Genomic DNA, 17,922 nt, shown 5'->3' with positions numbered 1-17,922 from the left:
CTTTTCTAAGGAGTCTCCATACTGATTTCCATAATGGTTGCACCAGTCTACATTCCTACCAGCAGTGGAGAAGGGTTCCTTTTTCCCAACAGTAATTTTTTACTTAGCCTTTGTCATGGTAAGACATGAGCACAAGTTGTACAGGATTTCATTTGCTTAGCAGCTGTATGTTTTCAGTGTAACTAAGTTAAAATTGTAGCTTCTTCAATGGCTTTGCAATGATACAGACCAGAAATGGTTGGATTCTGACTAAGAAAACTAGAAAATAATTAGGTGTTCATAATTTTGTCGTAGTCATCACTCAGCAGTAAAAACTTCTTGAGCACTTATTCTGAGTTCTGCATTACATTAAGTTCTATGTAGATTCTAAAATATTAGAAAGATTTCTTCCCCTGAAGAGCTCATATATTCCAGGAATAAAAAGGGAATGAACAAACAGTAGGAGACTAAAATCATAGGATTCCAGCAATCTGTGCTGTGGGAACTGAGAGTAGGGGATCAGGAGAGAGTAGAACTAGAGAAGAGAGTAATTGGTAATAGAGTTGGACCAGGAATGCACGAAATGGATGTTTGCTGATGGTGAATGATACTGTAGAAACTTATGTGAACTTGGTAGTTTTGTGGGATTCAGAAGGAAAAAAAAATTGGGCCAAAGGAGAAGAGAGAATCATGTTGGGTAGCTTGACTCAGAAAGATACTGACTTTTTCCTGTAATCCTGTTTGCTTCAGTGGCTGAGACAGTAGGATTGCTAGTCTGAAGCCAGATTGGTCCACTAGCAAGACCTATCTCAAGATAAAAAGGACTGCTGTTGTAGAGCCATGGTAGAGTGTTTGCTAGCATAGTTGAGGCCTTGGGTTTGAGCCCTAGGATCACAAACTGAAAAAGGTAACACAATGTTACATGTGTTATTTGGTTAAAACATATATAAATATTACATTAAATAATGGCTTTTTGTTTCCTATGAAAAGACTTGAAGTTTGCTTTTGGAAGTAGATAGGAGAAGTGTTTTCTCTTGTGAGTCATTCTTGAGTTTTGAAGGATGGTTGTTGAAAATCTGACCAAAAGTTAGCATCAGATATGGTTGGGTGTGGCTCATGATATTTGGTAAACTGAGGTAGTGGGAGGTGTTTTTTAAAAGAAGTATTGAATCTAGGCCTATTGAGGGCTGGCCAAGTAGCTCAGTGGATTAAATGCCTGCAAGCAGGTGCAGGGGCCAGGGGTTCCATTCCCAGGCCTGCCGTGCCATCCCCGCTCTTGGGGTACGCTGAGATGGCATTCGAGAGTGGGCATGGTGGCATGTGCCTGTAAACCTAGCTCTTGGGAGGCTGTGAACAGGTGAATCACTACAAGTCCAGTCTAGTAGTGAGACCCTGAGCACTCTGTAGACTCTTCCCTAAAAAAATACAATAAATAAATAAATACAGACAGACATTGTGAATCTCGGCCTACTGGAGCTAGGTAGTACGTGCCGTAGTCCCAAAGGCTGTGGAGGCTGAGGTAGGGAACCACCTGAGCCCAGGAGTTCAAGGCTAGCCCAGGCAATGTAGGGAGACTGTAGGGTTTTGTTGTTGTTTTGGTACTGGGGATTGAACTCAGTGACAAGCTGTCATACTGACATGTCCCTAGCCCTTTTTATTTTGAGGCAGTGTTTCAAAAGTTGACCAGGGGGACTTGGGCTTGCAGTCCTTCTGCTTTAGCCTCCTAAGTGTGGGCCCTGTTTAAAAAAAACCAAAACACTCCAGCAGTATGGGGATGTAACTCACATACCATACACAGCATTTATTTAAAGTATACAATTTAGTGCATGTTAGTATATTCAGATTTATCACCAGAGTCCGTTTTAGAATTTATATCACTTCAAAAAGAAATGCTATGCCCTTTAGATCAGCAGTGGTGAAGGTTTTAGAAATGAGCGCCCAAAGCACAACTCAAAACCCGCATATTTATCACACAGTGCCAACATCGCAATTAAACCTGAAGCCTGAGGTGTTAGTTTAGGAGAGAATGTCAAAGGCATGAACGTCTTTTGTCTTCTAAGAGAAACAAACAGCGCATGTGCCGTAGGCTCCCCCCCGGCCGGTGGCTGAGGTTATCACTTCCTTAGCTACTTCTCCCTCCAGCCCTCAAGCAGCCACTAATCTTACAGTTTCTGTGGGGTTGTCTATCCTGGATTTATCATATATTTGAAATCAGACATTGTGTATGTTTGTGACTGATTTCTTTCACTACTGTAAGGTTTTCAAGGGTCCTTCATATTATAGCGTGTGTTCCTTTATGGTTCAGTAACATTCCACTGTATGGATAAATGCCTTATTTTATTTATCCAGTTAACAGTTTGTGAATATCTGGGTTCTTTCTCCTTTTTGGTTATTATGATTAAGTTGCTATAAATGTTTATATGCAGATCTTTGTGTAGACATGTTTTTGTTTCTCTCGGGAATAATTCTAGGCTGAGTCATATGGTAACTCCATGTTTAATCCAGACTTTTCCAGAGTGGGCACACCATTGCCTTGACATCATTTAAGAGTTCTTAGTCCTCTGCATCCTCAACAATGCTTTTTATCTGATTTTTGGGTTTTCATTATTGTCCTGGGTGTAAAGTTTCATCTTAATCATGTTTTTTATTTGCATTTCCCTACTGACTAATGTCAAAAATCCTTTTTTAAAAAAATTTTTATTTATTTATTTGTGTGTGTATGTGTGTGTGTGTGGCCAGCTCAGCCCACCAGGGGGCGGGGCTGGCTGGCATGTGGTGCTGGGGGATTGAACCGTGGTCCTGTGCTGTGCTAAGCTTGTTCTAAGTAGGTGCTTTAGACCACTGAGCCATCTCACCAGCCCTCAAAAATCCTTTATGTATTTATTGGCCACTGTGTGTGTGTGTGTGTGTGTGTGTGTGTGTGTGTGTGTGTATTGTTTTTTCCTGTATTTTAGGAAGGCCTGCAGGGAGTTCAGAGTCTCACTACTACTAAATCGGACTTGTAATGATTCTCCGTGTTGATAGCCTCTCAGCTGGGATTACAAGTGTGCCCCGATGCCCAGAATCAAGCCCTGTCTCAGTGCGCCCTCGGGGCGGGGCCAGCATGGTGGGCCCAGGGATCGAACTCCCGGTCCCTGCACCTGCTTGCAGGCATTTAACCTGCTGAGCTATTTGGTCGGCCCTTAATAGCCACTGTATATTTTCATTGGAGAAACATCTCCCCATGTTTTTTGCTTATTTTTTAATTGGGCTATTTCTTTTTATTATTGAACTGTAGGAGTTTTTCTTGTTTGTTTGTTTGTTTGTTTTTGCAGTAATGGGGATTGAACTCAGGACCGTGTGCTTGCCAGGCAAGAACGTATTCTACTGAGGTATCTCCCCAGCCCAGGAGTTCTTTATATATGCTGGCTATGCCTCCCTTATCAGATACATTGGTTTGTAAATATTTTCTCGTTCTATAGATTGTCTTTTCACTTTCTTGGTAGTAACTTTTAAAATACAAAATGTTTTAATTTTGATCAAGTCAAATATTTTCTTTTGTTGCTTCTGCATTTAGGGATTCATTACTAAATCCAAGGTAATGAAAATTATTATTTTTTTCTTCTAAAAGTTTAGCACTGGGGCCGGCGAGATATTTCAGCAGACCAAAGCACTTGCTTATGCATGCTTACGCAAGTGCAGGGACTGTGCTTTGATCCCTAGTACCACATGCCATGCCAGCCCCGCCCCCAAGGTGAGCTGAACCTGCCAGAGTCCAGGCCTGGTGGCGCAGGCCTGTAATCCCAGTAATCTCTGTAATCCCTGCTGACAGCAGGAAGATCACCATGAGTCTGAGCTGCATAGTGAGACCCTACAACACCCAAATACATTAATAGTACTACTAATAATAAATTAATAAATGTTTAGGGCCTACATTCAGGTCTTTGATTCATTTTGTGAGTTTTTGTGTATGTTTTGAGGTAAGGGAACACCTTCATTCTTTTGCTATTCATGGTTTTATTTGTGGAACACCTTCATTCTTTTGATTATTCCAGTACCATTTGTGGCTATTTTCCCCATTGAATGCTTTTGGTACCCTTGTCAAAAATCAGTTGAAGGGGCTGGGGAGATGGCTCAGTAGGATAAGCGCTTGACTGGTAAACTCAACAATCTGAGTTCAATCCCCAGTTCCGCAAAAAAAAAAAAAAAAAAAAATCAGTTGAAGGCCAGCCAAAGAGCTCAGTGGATTAAAGTGCCTCCAAGCAGGTTCAGGGGCCAGGGGTTTGATTCCCAGGCCTGCCATGCCAGCCCCACCCCTGGGGCATGCTGAGACAGAAATTGAGACTGGATGTGGTGGTGTGCACCTGTAATCCCAGCTATTGGGAGGCTGTAAACAGGCGGATCACTGGGAGTGAGACTCTGAACACCTTGTAGACTCTTTCCTAAAATACAAAAAAGAAAACATCAGTTGATTTTAAACACGTGGTATGCTAGGCCTGTGCCACCCATTGTGACTGTGTTAGATGTCTGAGGGGTTCACTGTTGTATGTATTCTAATGCCAGGTGTGTAGCTGGGTGCAATTAGGGTTTACAGTTAATATTTCTCACAGGTGAAATTGTCAGATTGTTCCTGTATATATGGAATTAGAACAAACATGAGACTTCAGAGCAAGCATTATGGTGGGACTGTGTGTCCCACTTCCCAGTGTTTTGGGTAAGGGCCCCAATGGTGACTCAGTTGTGGTAGTCACTCAAGTGTTAAAGAGTTAAGTGGTAAAACTCAAGGGAAACAGAAATTTTTCCAGGTTTCTCATAGTAACTCATCATGCATTTGACATGTATACATTTTTCTGAGCCTGTTTTAACTCTGTTTTTACTTTTAGGATGAACTGTATCTTCCTTTCTCCTGGGGAGGAGTGTGGTTTTGCTTGCTTGTTTGTTATATAAGATTGCCACTGAATCGTCTCAGATTTGGTGTCATCCTGTCTTCCTACCTATTATGGAGTACTGTACCTCAGATCTCTTAACAGAAGTAAAGTTGAAAGTTATTGGAAGGAAAATACTGTCTTCTACCTAGCAGATTGACAAAAGCTAGGAAATTTGAATAATAGTATAGTGTGAAGGGCTTCGGGAAGCAAAACCAGTGGGGATGTTCAGAGTCTGTGAAGGGGTGAAGGGGTTCACACTGGAAAAGAGCAATTAGGAAACACCTGGAAACATTCCAGATGGACATCTTTGACCCAGCGATTCTACTTCTAGAGTATTATTCAGTACATATTCTCACACTTTTACCAATGTTTGAATGTATAAGATTAGTACTTATCACTAAAAGCCTAAATGTCCTTTAGAAGAGGATTTGGTTGTGTTACATTAGTCCACACTGTGAAATACTGTGGAGCTATAAACTTGCACATGTTTATTCTATGTAAATTTTTATTTATTTATTTATTTAATTTTTTGTAGTACCAGGGATTGAACTCAGGACCCTGCGCTTGCCAGGCAGGCGCTTATCCTGCTGAGCTATCTCCCTGGCCCACTATGTAAAATTTTAAAAAGCAAGATTTAAAGATGTACGTAAGATGCTGCTGTTTATGTAGAAAGTGATGAGGGAAATAGATACGCTGTGTCTGCATATCTCTGGAAGGGTCCATGAGGGAAATAGATACGCTGTGTCTGCATATCTCTGGAAGGGTCCATGAGACACTGATAGCATTTGCTTGTCTCTGGGGAGGACATGTGAGAAACTAAGACCAGGTCTGGAGACTTTTTCCACTGGGTCCTCTTGGCTGTCTTACTGGATACATCAATGTAACTGCCTCATCAAAATGAAAATTATAACAGTTTTTTTAATATTTAATTTTCTACTTCACTATTAAAAATCAGGCCAATATTAAGCTAAAGGCCAAGCATGGAGATGCATGTCTGTAATCCCAACACTTGGGAGCCTGAAGCAAAGGATTCGGGTCCAAGGTCAGCTTGGGCTAGAAAAGGGACGGGGCTGCAGCTCAGCACTCCTTGGATTCTCTCTCAGGTTCTACCACGAGAAAGAGCTAGATTTCTCTGAGGCTCCTTACATGTCAGAAGATTGCAAGTGCTAACCTGTATGTCATATAGTCAGGGCCAGTTCAGGGCCAGGGATATAGCTCAGCAGCACACCTGCCCAGCAAGTGCACGGTCCTGAGTTTGACTTCTGGTACCAGGAAAAAAAAAAAGCCACCTTAAAGAGAACAGTGCAGTTGCTAGAGGACAATCCTAATAATAATCAATTTGTAATATAAAACAGTTTGTTAACATCACACAGGACATGGCATGAAATAGCGACGATATAAAAATAATTTAGTAACTTCTGAAGCATTTTCGTGCATTTTATGACATTTCTCAGTAATCTAGGGAAGTACTCCTTCTTTCTCTTATTAGGACAGGGTCTGCAGGGTCGGAAAGTACTCCTGTTTTCACCGTTTTCTACAAGAACCTGGAAAGCTGACGAGTGACAGCCAGCAACCAATAGAATTGGGACTTGAGTGTAGGTCAGTGATGGCAAACCTGTAGGCACTCGTGTTTGTTTTTCTTTTAGGACAAAAGATGCTAATGGTTGAGTTGTTTCTCCTACACTCAGATCTTAACGTTCAGGCTTAGTTGCTTTGTTGGCACTAGGTGATGAGTAGGTGGGTTGTGGGATGCAGTTGGAGAGCCATGCAGTCGCCATGGCTGGTCTAGATCATGCGCCGTGTCATCCTAAAGATTCGAATGATCGACAGCGACGCCGCTCAGTGGCCGAGTGATCTTAGGCAGGGTCCTCGGAGATCTTCATGTGTAATACAGTTAGAATAAAACTAACGCATTTGGCAGGGTTATTGTCACAGCGGAATAAGATAATGAGCGAAGTCACTGTGTGGTAGGTGCTCAGAGTGTTTCTCAAATGGGCTAAGCGGCCGGGTAGCATCTCTGTCCGTGCCCTGCTGTCCTGGCTGCAGCTGCTCCGCACCTCCCCGGTCACGGTACAGGCCAGGAGTGAGCGCACCAGCAACCACAGAACGAGCCATGCTTTTTCTGTTTATTTCGCGTGAAGTTTACTTGAACTTTGTCACAAGAGATCTTAAGTCACCATGCCTCTCCCATCCATTAGTTCGCTTTTTTCCTAGTATTTTTACCACACCAAATTTAATACAGGAAGCATGTCAAATTTTGAGTGACCTAACTAAATAATTAAATTAATTGATTAATTTTTTTAGCCTTAAAGTTGGCCTTTGTAAATGTTCACCGTTATGCAGAAATGTAAATTTGAAGATCTAATCTATTTTGACAGTGAAATGTGAAATATTTATTGAAACCCAAGTGTCCCAATATGCAGTTAGCCTGAGTTACAACTTTAACCTTGAAGAATTCTATTGAAGTTATACAAAATAGATGAATAATATATACAGTTTCTTTATTGTTTTTTACTTTTTATGTATTTAGTACAGGGTCTACAGGGTCTCACTACACAGATCGGACCCATAGTAATCCTCCTGTTTTCAGCCTCCCAAGCGCTGGGATTACAGGCACACATACAATTTCTTAATAATAATTTAGAACAGGGGCTGGGGAGATGGCTCAGTAGAATAAGCACTTGCCTGGCAAGCACAAGGGTCTGAGTTCAATCTCTGGTTCCGAAAAGAAAATAATAATAATAATTTAGAACAGATATTAAAATTTTAATTTGAAGTTCTTATAGTTATATTTAAAATACCTTAAAGTATTGATTGCAAATTTTAGAGGCTTAAATGTTATTATACATCTTACGTTTAAGTATATAAAATACAATAGAGTATTTTGTGTTTTGAAAATGTAAATCTGGTCTTTTTTTAGTATTACACCATTGAAATATGAGCTGGGTATTCAGTGTGAGCAGAGCGATCTTGAATTGGTATGATATCCTGCTCAGTGTTGAATCAATATAAATGTTTTATACTATTTTCTGTGAGATAACATTATATATTCATTTTAATGTATTTTCAGATTTTTAGAAAGATTAATATTGAACAATTGATAATTCTTTAAAGACTGAAAACAAAAACCTTTGTGCTTGAGAACTTTGTAAGGAAAGGTCAAGTCAAATTTTTTGAGATTTAATATATAATTAAGCAACACTTTTTGAGATTTTTCTTCAAGGAAAATGTAAACTTATTCTAAGAATACAAAAACCAGAAGAATGTTATAAAGAAACTTGAAAGAAAAAAGGAAGTCATTTGGTTTCTTAAAATATTCTTCCAACTTTTTATTGGTATACTTGGTATAGAGTATGCTGAAGTTGTAGTAGCTTAATCCTGTTAGTTGGTTGCCTTGGCGTTGTGATTATTTTGACTTTCATTCACAGACTTTTTAGTAAGGGAGGTAGGTCATAATCATAGACCTATGCTTTTCACTGAAGTTGATTTTTGGATTTGTCAGTTTTTTTATGCTGTTATTTGAATGTTTGATTTAGACCTTGATCACTTTTGGTGAACTAAATTTTTTCCTGAATAGAACTATACATAATTCTATGGTAATTTTTGCCAAAAAGAAAAGATCTTTTTTTATGGTCTTTTTAGTCATTTTGTTTTGAAATAATTTTCATATTTCAGAAGTATTGTGGACATGCAGAGCAAAAAGGAAATGGATGCATAAAGGTTGATTCATATAAACAATAGGAATTTAGAGCCAGTTGCGGTGGTGTGTGCTGCAGCTTCAGCCACACCTGAGGCTGAGATAGGGGGCTTGCTAAGAAGCTCTAGACCTCCCTGGGCAGCTTCATGAGACCCTTTAAAACAAAACAACCCCCCCAAAAAATGAGGTAGCTGCTGTAGCCTGAATAATATTACAAAAATTCAGTAGCAAAAGGCATTGATTTTAATTCTAGTAGGGAAGGGAACATCTTGTGTTAGAACTGTATAAAACATCTCAGCCACTAGGAGGAGCTGTGCAGTGTCTCTTTCATCTGTGCAGATGAGAAGACAGATCCATTTGTATGAGCACTACCTGGGAGGCTACCTAAGCCACAGGTGTTTACTCACTCTTAACTGTGTGCAGGTCCCTGCTGCAGTGTCTAGCACAGACAGACAGGCACTGCGCTCAGAAGGGCCCGCTGCAGTTACATATGATGCAGTGCATTTTAATGGAGTCCAGTAATTTGGACCTCATTGTCATAAAGATAGATCTGTAATATTTTTTGTAACATTATTTTAGTTACATAAGTTTATTCACAGAACAGTAGGCTGTTTATTGTTTTCAGTCTGTGTGTATATTCTGTAATCATGATAAGATTAGCCAATAACTTTTATTTAGATGGCTTTATTATGGAAGTCAATAAAATGGGAATAAACCCATAACAGTATGATAAGGAATTGGATAATTCAATAGGATTAACCTGCTTCATTTCTTTGTATCATGATCATTTCTTTATTACAAAAGAGTGCATGAGTATACATTAATTTTTTCTATTTGTAGTAAAAATATATAAATGTTTATATATCTTAAAGATTTAAATAAAATATAGAAAGTTAAAGATTCTAATATTCTTATTAAAGAGGTGATTACCAACAGATTGTATATATCCTTCTAATTTTGCCTATGCGGGTAACATACATATAAATTGAAAATAAGAATGATTAAACTAGTAACTACTTTATAGCTAATTTTTTTGTATAACAAATTGAACTCAGGGCCTTGCACTTGCCAGGCGGGCACTTGTGCTCCTGAGCTATCTCCCCAGACCGAGTTGGTATATCCTTAAATGACATAAAAATCTCATCTGATAGTGTTTGAACATTAAGAAAACTGATTTAATCCCAGGGCTGGGGAAGCTGGAAGCAGGAGGATCACTACGAGTCCAAGCTGCATAGTGAGACCCTGTACCAGTACATATAAAAAGAAAAAGAAAACGGATTATATCAAATAACACGCTGCATGGCCCCAGATGCAGATAGGTTGTGGCAATGCTTAGGGATTCTCCTGGTTCTTATTCTTAGACGAGGAGTGAGGTGGCAGCAGCTTCTCTTCTTCTTCTTAAACTAACATCAGCAAACAGAGTGGGGTCTCTGTGATTCAGTAGTCTCATCTTCAGGACTGAGATGTCTGTTATTTGGTATTACCAATATTCTGTGTATCATAATTTAAGCATTTTTGTATTGAATATTGTTATCAGGGCCAGGGAGATGGCTCAGTGGAATAAGCGCTTCCCTGAATATTGTTAGCAGATTTTTTTTCATTTTTATGTATTTGGTACAGGATCTCACTACGCAGCTTGGACTCGTGGTGATCCTCCTGTTTGCAGCCTCCCCAGCTCTGGGATTACAGGCTGCACCACCATGCGTGGTCTTAATGGCAACCGGGGGCGGGGCTGGCATGGCATGTAGTGCTGGGAATCAAACCCTGGTCCCTGCCTTGCCTAAGCAGGACTTAGTCTGCTGAGCTATTTCTCTAGCCCTGTTACCAGATTTTAATGGTTATAAAAAATGTTATGAACAGCTTTGTGCTATGTAATTTTGTATACTTAGGGCTGGCGGTATAGCTCAGCGGACTAAGCCCTTGCTTAGGTAAGTGCAGGAGGCAGGGTTTGATCCCTGGCTCCGCATGCCGCGCCGGCCCCGCCCCCCGGGTGTGCTGAGCTGGCAGTGGAGTCCGGGTGCGGTGGTGTGCGTCTGTAATCCCAGCACTTGGGAGGCAGAAATCAGGAGGATCACTACTAATGTGGGCTGTGTAGTAAGACCCTGCACAAAAAAGAAAAAGAAAACCTAATTTTGTATACTTGTGCAAGGATTTCTGTCAGCTAGATTCCTGGAGTAGATTAGAGATTAAAAGAAGTTGATAGATGGTATCAAACTAAGATTCTGGTTAGAAGAATGTGTAAACACCCACATAAGTAGTCCTGTCAACCCAGTGCTGGCTTGATGACTCATCATCAGGCTTGTTTATTTGTTTTGTCTTCTGAGGCAGGGTGGCCTCGCTCTGTCACCCGGCTGCCTCTAGCTCATGGTCCCCACCTGCAGTGATTACAGGCCAGCACTTTCACTTTTTATTAATCAACCTGGGCTGTTTCTGGCTGACTCTGCCAAAGGGCCAGACTATGTACCACAAAAGCTTCCTTTGCTTTCTACTAGGATTTGTAAACCTTGGCCATGAGTTTTTCAGAGTTTGCTTCATGGAACCACCATTTATTAAATTTTAGCTGAGTATTTCTGATTGAATCACAGAGAGCATTTACTTTGCCCTGCCTTCCCTGCCCCATTCTTTCTGTCTGCCTCATGATACAGAAAACTGGACAGAAAATGGCATTCAGTTCTCTGAATATATCTCCAAGATAGGAAAAAGTGGCATCAGTTAAGACGAGAAGACAGCTTCGAAGAGGATTGTCATCCGTGTGGGGAGATAGTCTGTGTGAAGTGGGAGCAAGAGAAGGAGAAGCGGGACAGCAAACCTTAAAACGCACGGGGTGGGGGGGATTGATGACAGTCAGCCTAGAAAAGGTGCTGTTGAAGGCGCTAAAGCCAAACACTCCGTACAGTGTACTGTAGAAAAATATTATTAAGGCGATAAATAAACTCAATAAAATAAGAGCAAAGATGAAAATGAAGAGGAGATGGCCCAGTTGATGAGATGGAGAAGCCAGGCTTGTAGGGATCCTGCTCTTTTCACTGTGCCATGTCATGGGTTGTGTAGAAGCATCAGAATCATTTTAGATCCAGCCTCCTCCGGAAAAGCCCCACCTACGATGTGTGCTGGGGACATCTAGACACAGGCCACAAGAGCAACGAAGTCATGCAGTGCAGAAAGCAGAGTGGGAAGATGTAACTGTGCCCTTTCCATCCTAGCCACCCTGGCCGTCCCAGAGGCTGGGTCCTGCATTCCCCACCTCACACCCAGCCTTTCTCTCTGCTTGGCCCAGAGTACGTCTAGCCAGGAGTTGGTCACCTAGATACAGTATTGAAATAATTTATTTTAGGTGGGAATAGTACAGAAGGAAAAAGTATGGCTCGTGACATTTTGAGATCCTCTCATCCAGTCTTGGGCCTTCAGAAGCCTGTAGGCTGAATCATATTGTTCATGTACTGTTGTAGTGTTTTGTTTTGTTGTTATTGTTTTAAAATAGCCTTACTGAAGTGTAACTGCATCTCATAAAATTCACCTGTTTAAAATGTATAATTCAGTGGTTTTTAGGATAGACACAGTTGCACAGCTACCACCATAATCTTACTGTAGAGTGTTTCATCACACCAAAAATAAGCTGCGCCGACTGTTAGTCGTCCCTGTTCCCACCCTTCTCTCCTACCCACAGGCCAGGCAGCCACTAATCTAATGTCCCTCCAAAGACCTGCTTACTCCAGGCACTTTGTCTATGATGTTTTAAGTAGGAAGACATTTCGGGACTCTCAAAATCTGGAAATGAAAGCAACAGAAATCTCAATGTTTCAAAAGAAAACTAAAATTCACATTTTTAAAATATCCACTAGGGCCGGGGACATAGTTCAGTGGTCTAAGTGCCTGCCTAGCAAGTGCAAGGACTGGGTTTGATCCCCCATGCCACATGCCGAACCAGCCACCAAAACTGGGCATGGTGGCACACACCATAATCCCAGCACTGGGAAGGTTGAAGCAGGAGGATCACTACAAGTCTGAGCTGCATAGTGAGACCCTGTAGCAAATACATGTATTTAAATATATATATATACGTATATCCATTAAACATGAATAGGAGGAAGTCAAAGGTAATATTCAGAGACCAACAAGGCTCTTGGAAAATAAAAATATAGTACCATTGAAAAAAATTCCAATAACCAGTAAGATAACAATGTACAATGTATTAATTATTGAAAATGTCCTATTAATCAGCTTTGAAGCTGTCCATTGATATTTGTTTCTCAATAAAATTAAATTTAAAAAAAATTCCACAGAAGTAGAAACAAAATTGAAAAAATTATCTTTTTTAAAAAGAGTTACAGAGGGGCTGGTGAGATGGCTCAGTGGTCTAAAGCACCTACTTAGAACAAGCTAAGCCAAGCAAAACACAGGGACCGCGGTTCAATCCCCAGCACCACATGCCAGCCAGCCCCGCCCCCTGGTGGGCGGAGCTGGCCCCCCCCCCACTCTCTCTAAATAAATAAAGAGTTACAGAAAATGAATTAAATGGTAAGGCAAGCAGAAATTAATTCAAAATAATAGTATTTCCAAGCAAAAAGTAAGGAAAGCAAAATTTCTATGAAATTTAGGTAGAAAAAGTCTTTAAATAAAAACATTTCAAGAATCAAAGGAACTTGAATTATAGACCGAGAGACCCATATATTTCCACGTAACTGATGAAGAGACACTTGAAGACACAATTCTGTGAAGCATTGCCAGGACCAGATGTGATTATAAATGCTTCCAGAGGGTGGGAGGGTCGTGGCACCTGCAGAGGGTGGGGAAGCAGAGCGGCACAGAAGCAGGGCCTTTAAAATCTGAGGCAAAATTATCTGCATCACTTAATGTTATTTTCAGACTTCAAATATCTGTAAAAGTCAATTACCTATGTACCTTTTCCTGTGAATCTGTTGAAGGCAAGAGGAGGGGAGGGAAGGAGGGCCCGAGAAACAGAAATGGGGAATTCAGTCAGCAGCGAGGATGCAGGCACCTCCCAGGGCAGCCGCAGCCGCAGGAGGCAGGCCTCGGGTTGGAGGAGGTGGTGCCTCCACATAGGAAGGAGAAGGGAGCGGAAACGAGCATGCAGAGGTACTGGTGGCTCTTCGGATATTTGAAAATGCTTCCATGGTAGGTACATAAATAGCTGCAGTGGGAGGAAGGAGCAGCTCTTAATACCAGGGACAATTGAAATCATATTTACTAAGAGAAAAGAAATGTAATTGTGGTTTACTTTGTGTTTCACTGTAATTAGCTTCCCATAATTATAATCATGAAGACACTGAGCTGTTCCACCAGAGGTGGGGACGTTAGCATTGAAGGAAGGACGTGCGAAGGCAGGGTACTGAACAAAAGGTGCTAAATCTTCTGTAGTAAAGAGCAGAAAGCAAGGGCATTTGGGAAAACATAATACTTTAGTATGCTTTATGCATTTGAGATAAAAAGGAACAGCCAGAAGAGTTGAGAACATGTTAGGTGAGAAGTCAGGGGCGGAGAGGAGACTGTTACAAGTTTAAGTGTAGCCCTTGATGTCAAGGTATTGTGTATGCTATTTTGATACACACAAAATTTTTATTTGAAGCCAGCCTGGTAGTCCAGCAGCCTGTAACCCCAGCACTTGGGAGAGGGAGGCAGGAGGATTATGAGTGTGCGGCGGCCGGCCTGAGCTACCAACCAAGACCCTGTCTCAAGAAAAAACATTTTATTTGGTGTGTTTTGTTTTTTGTTTTTTTTCCCCCAGAACTGGGAATTGAACTCAGGCCCTTGCACTTGCCAGGCAAACACGTATTCTACTGAGCCATCTCCCCAGCCCAAGAAAAAACATTTTAAAAAAATTTTTAAAAGGACAGGTTAGGGCCGGGGAGATGGCTCAGTGGAATAAGTGCTTCCCTGGCTAGCACAAGAGTCTGAGTTCAATCCCTGGTTCCGCAAAAAAAAATAAAAATAAAAAAATAAAAGGACAGGTTAGAGAATTTTTGTATTTTTTAAAAAATAGGTCTTAGTTCCATTTATTTCTGCGTTTATTATATGTAAGACCATAAGCACTCTTGAATGCATCAGCTAATCAGAATGGAGGCCAGCCTCTGAAGTGGTTGTACTTTTTATTTTAATGGACGTAAGCTGGCCACAAGTGTGCTAGAACTGAATGGATGAAAACTCGTATCGTGTCCCTTAATTGTACCAACGTGGAGCCTAAAGTCAGAGATGTATGTGAGTCTTGGAAAAAGCTCTGATCACATAGCCGCCGTTAGCAGTTAGCAGTTCATTTAATAGGACATTTAAGACTTAAATCCTGACCCTAAAGCTGCCACATGGAGAAGCCCTTTCCCACCACTAAGATACTCAAAGGTAGGGCCAGTGCTGGAGGGGCTGGAGCCCTCGTGCACGGCTGGTGGAGCCCTCGTGCAGCTCAGTTGCTGGCCCACGGTCTGTGGAGCCTTAGAGATGAGGCGCAGTTAGCACATGTCCCAGCTCTTCCCCTCCTGGTGTAATCCCAGCAGAAATGAAAACACATGTCTATCAAAAGCTCACCCATGAATGTTTACAGCGTCCTTATTTATGCCAAGCTACAGAAAGTTGGCGCAAATACCTTAGGTTGCACAGTTCCATTTATATGACATGTCCAGAATAGGTAAATCCTAGAGACAGAAAGGAGTTAGCGGTTGCTTAGAGCTGCAGCGGGGGATGTGAAACAATGATCATGGGGAAGAGTTTCTTTTCGGAGTGATGAAAATGTTCTAAAATTGATGATGGGCCATCACACAACTATGCAGATACACTAAGAAACACTGAATTATATATTTTAAGTGAGTGAATTGAAAAGGATTTTTTTAGGATAACTTTTTTATTTTATTGAATGAAGTGGTTACTTCTAAAAAGTTTTTAGCACTAACCTACTTTTCCAACCTTATTTTCTGTTCTTCCACTTGGCCTGAACCAGTATTGCTTATGTCTCTTGTGCAGCTTTTTTTCCAGTTTAATACTGCTTATCCTTCTAATCCAGCTGAACTCCTTCCTCTTGCATAAAACAGAAGGTAGCTGCCCAAAGACAGCAAAGGCCACTTCCAACCTCCCCCATTCTTCACGCCTTCTGTATTAAGCGTAGAAGACCCGTGTCCTGGCTACTCAACACTTGCCAGCCGTCCTCGCAAGCTGTCATTATTTGTCAGCATAGTAAGCAGTTGCTAACCCAAGGGCCTGCGCGCCACAACAGGCCTTTGTACCACTGAAAGCTCTGAAAGGTCCACCATCCCTGCCCTGGAGAATCCTTAACGCTGCCTGGACAACACGTTTGTCTTTTTCCGTTCAATTGGACTAGATGTTTTTTCCCTCCGTTGTTGAACAGGTTTGTGTTCTGCTGAATTCTAGTTGAAGAAATTGAACTAGCATCTATATGTATTCTATAAAACAGAAAGAAGAGTAGAGCCCAGTTCTCAGTAGAAACACGCTAACCCTGTCACCCTCAGTAAGCCAGGCCATGAGATGGGCAGGTGATAGGTCAGTTCATGAGCTAACTTTCATCATTTGGGATTTCTTTAATTCAGCATGCATTCTGGGTGTAATAATCGGGCAATTCATGATGACAGAAAGCCATCTAATGTTGGTTAACTTCACAGTGGGGTTACTGTCACGTGTAAGTGGCTCGGGGGTAGGAGCCCCCGTGCTGCATTGTGGCAGGTCAGTGCTGGAACCAGACGCCTGTTCCACGGACCGAGCAGCTCATCCAGACCATGAAGCCGAGACTAGGGATCTGCTACGAGCATGGCAGCTCTCACTTCCCTTGTTCACATTTTTAAGATATTTACTTAGAAAATGGTGATGGCGGGCAGTCACTGAATCTTTTGAAATATTTTGTTGTTGTTTTCTGTACTTCTTTGCCAAATAAATAGCCCTTGATTTGTTTAAATGAAATATGTTAAAAAGATGACTAGTTTAATAAATGGTGCCCTATCATATAGTGATATACTATTGTAACTGTTAAAAAGGATATATATATATATATATATATATATACACACATATATGAATTCAATATATATAACATAGCCTCCAAAACAAACTTTTATGTGTATTTGTACATGCATAAAATATTTCTGGAAGGAGATTTTTTTTTTTTTTTTTTTTTTTGGTGCAACCGGGGATTGAACTCAGGCCCTTGCAACTTGCCAGGGAAGTGCTTATCCCACTAGGCCATCTTCCCAGCCCCTTCTGGGAGGAGATGTAATAACTTAGAAATAACAATGTCTTTCTGAAAAAAGGAACCAGAAATTGATGTTAGGGAAAGAGAAAGATTTAATTTCACTGCAGATATTCTTTTGAATTGTTTGACTGTATTGTGTGTATATATTACTTTTCCAGGGGAAGTAAATTTGTTTTCTGCATGGTATATATCTAAATGTCAACCTTAGATGTTAATTTTAAATGAGTAGAAACCATGTACAGTGCTAATTGGTGCTATTACTTGTTTGATTTTCCAGCAGTTAGGAAACCAACTACACTGATTTGTGTGTCTCTGTTTTTCAGAGTTACCTCCATCTGGGAGAACAGTCTGCGGATCACCACAGTCTCTAGTCTCGTGGGCGCATGGCTTGGAGCGTTTCCTATTCCCTTAGATTGGGAAAGACCCTGGCAGGTTGGTTTCAACTACTTAAAGCAGTAAAACGCCTGTTGAGACGGTGTGGCCAGGCTGCTGTTCTGTTGCAGCTCAGTTCCTTCTCCCAGTGCAGTATGGGCGGCGGCTTATTTTTTCATTCCAGTGATGGGGGCATCCACGTTGGCCTGCACTTATCTTCCAGCAGTATTTTTTTTTACATGTATGAGTGAATAAATAGATTTATTTTGTGAATACATATAGGGTTTTTTTCTTAACTTTTAGTCTGAAGTTATACAAATTTTCTGTTTTTAACCTTTATTTTCATTACCCTCTGGTCTTACATTTGTTTTTTTCTTAATATGGTAGATGGCAGATTGAATGTTGATCTTGAAATATATTCAGAAAATTTAAAAAATTGATACAGTATCAGAAAAAGCTCACAAACCCCAGATTTTTCATTTCCTATTAGGATAAAGCCAATCTGGTGGGTAAAGCACTTCAGATAAGCATTTTTCTCAGCCTCATATAGCAGAGGAAGTCAACACCTGGAAGTCACCTAACCACTAGATGACGGACATGTCTTTATCTTTTTCTAATGATTTTGTTATATACTATTGTATCGTTAGTCTGTCATTTAATAAATTGATTACTGCTCATTAGTATTTTGCTGTAATGAAATACTGCTATGATAAGCATCTTTGAATCCATAGCTTCATGAACTTTTCTAATTACTTTCCTAG

General features: G+C 40.8%; 1 protein-coding gene across 1 annotated transcript in view; it reads left to right on the top strand.

Moving 5' to 3' along the window:
* The window catches only part of Pigf (phosphatidylinositol glycan anchor biosynthesis class F), a 37,922-nt gene that overhangs the window by 8,109 nt on the left and 11,891 nt on the right, over positions 1-17,922 (top strand). The window contains 1 exon segment of the mRNA XM_004649095.2: positions 17,113-17,221. Coding sequence (XP_004649152.1) covers positions 17,113-17,221 — 109 coding nt within the window.

The sequence above is a fragment of the Octodon degus genome, unplaced genomic scaffold (assembly GCF_000260255.1).
Source record: "Octodon degus isolate 3935 unplaced genomic scaffold, OctDeg1.0 scaffold00020, whole genome shotgun sequence".
In the NCBI taxonomy this organism is placed as follows: domain Eukaryota; kingdom Metazoa; phylum Chordata; class Mammalia; order Rodentia; family Octodontidae; genus Octodon; species Octodon degus.
The sequence above is the reverse complement of the archived record's forward strand: the minus strand, read 5'-3'. Positions and strand labels throughout refer to the sequence as shown.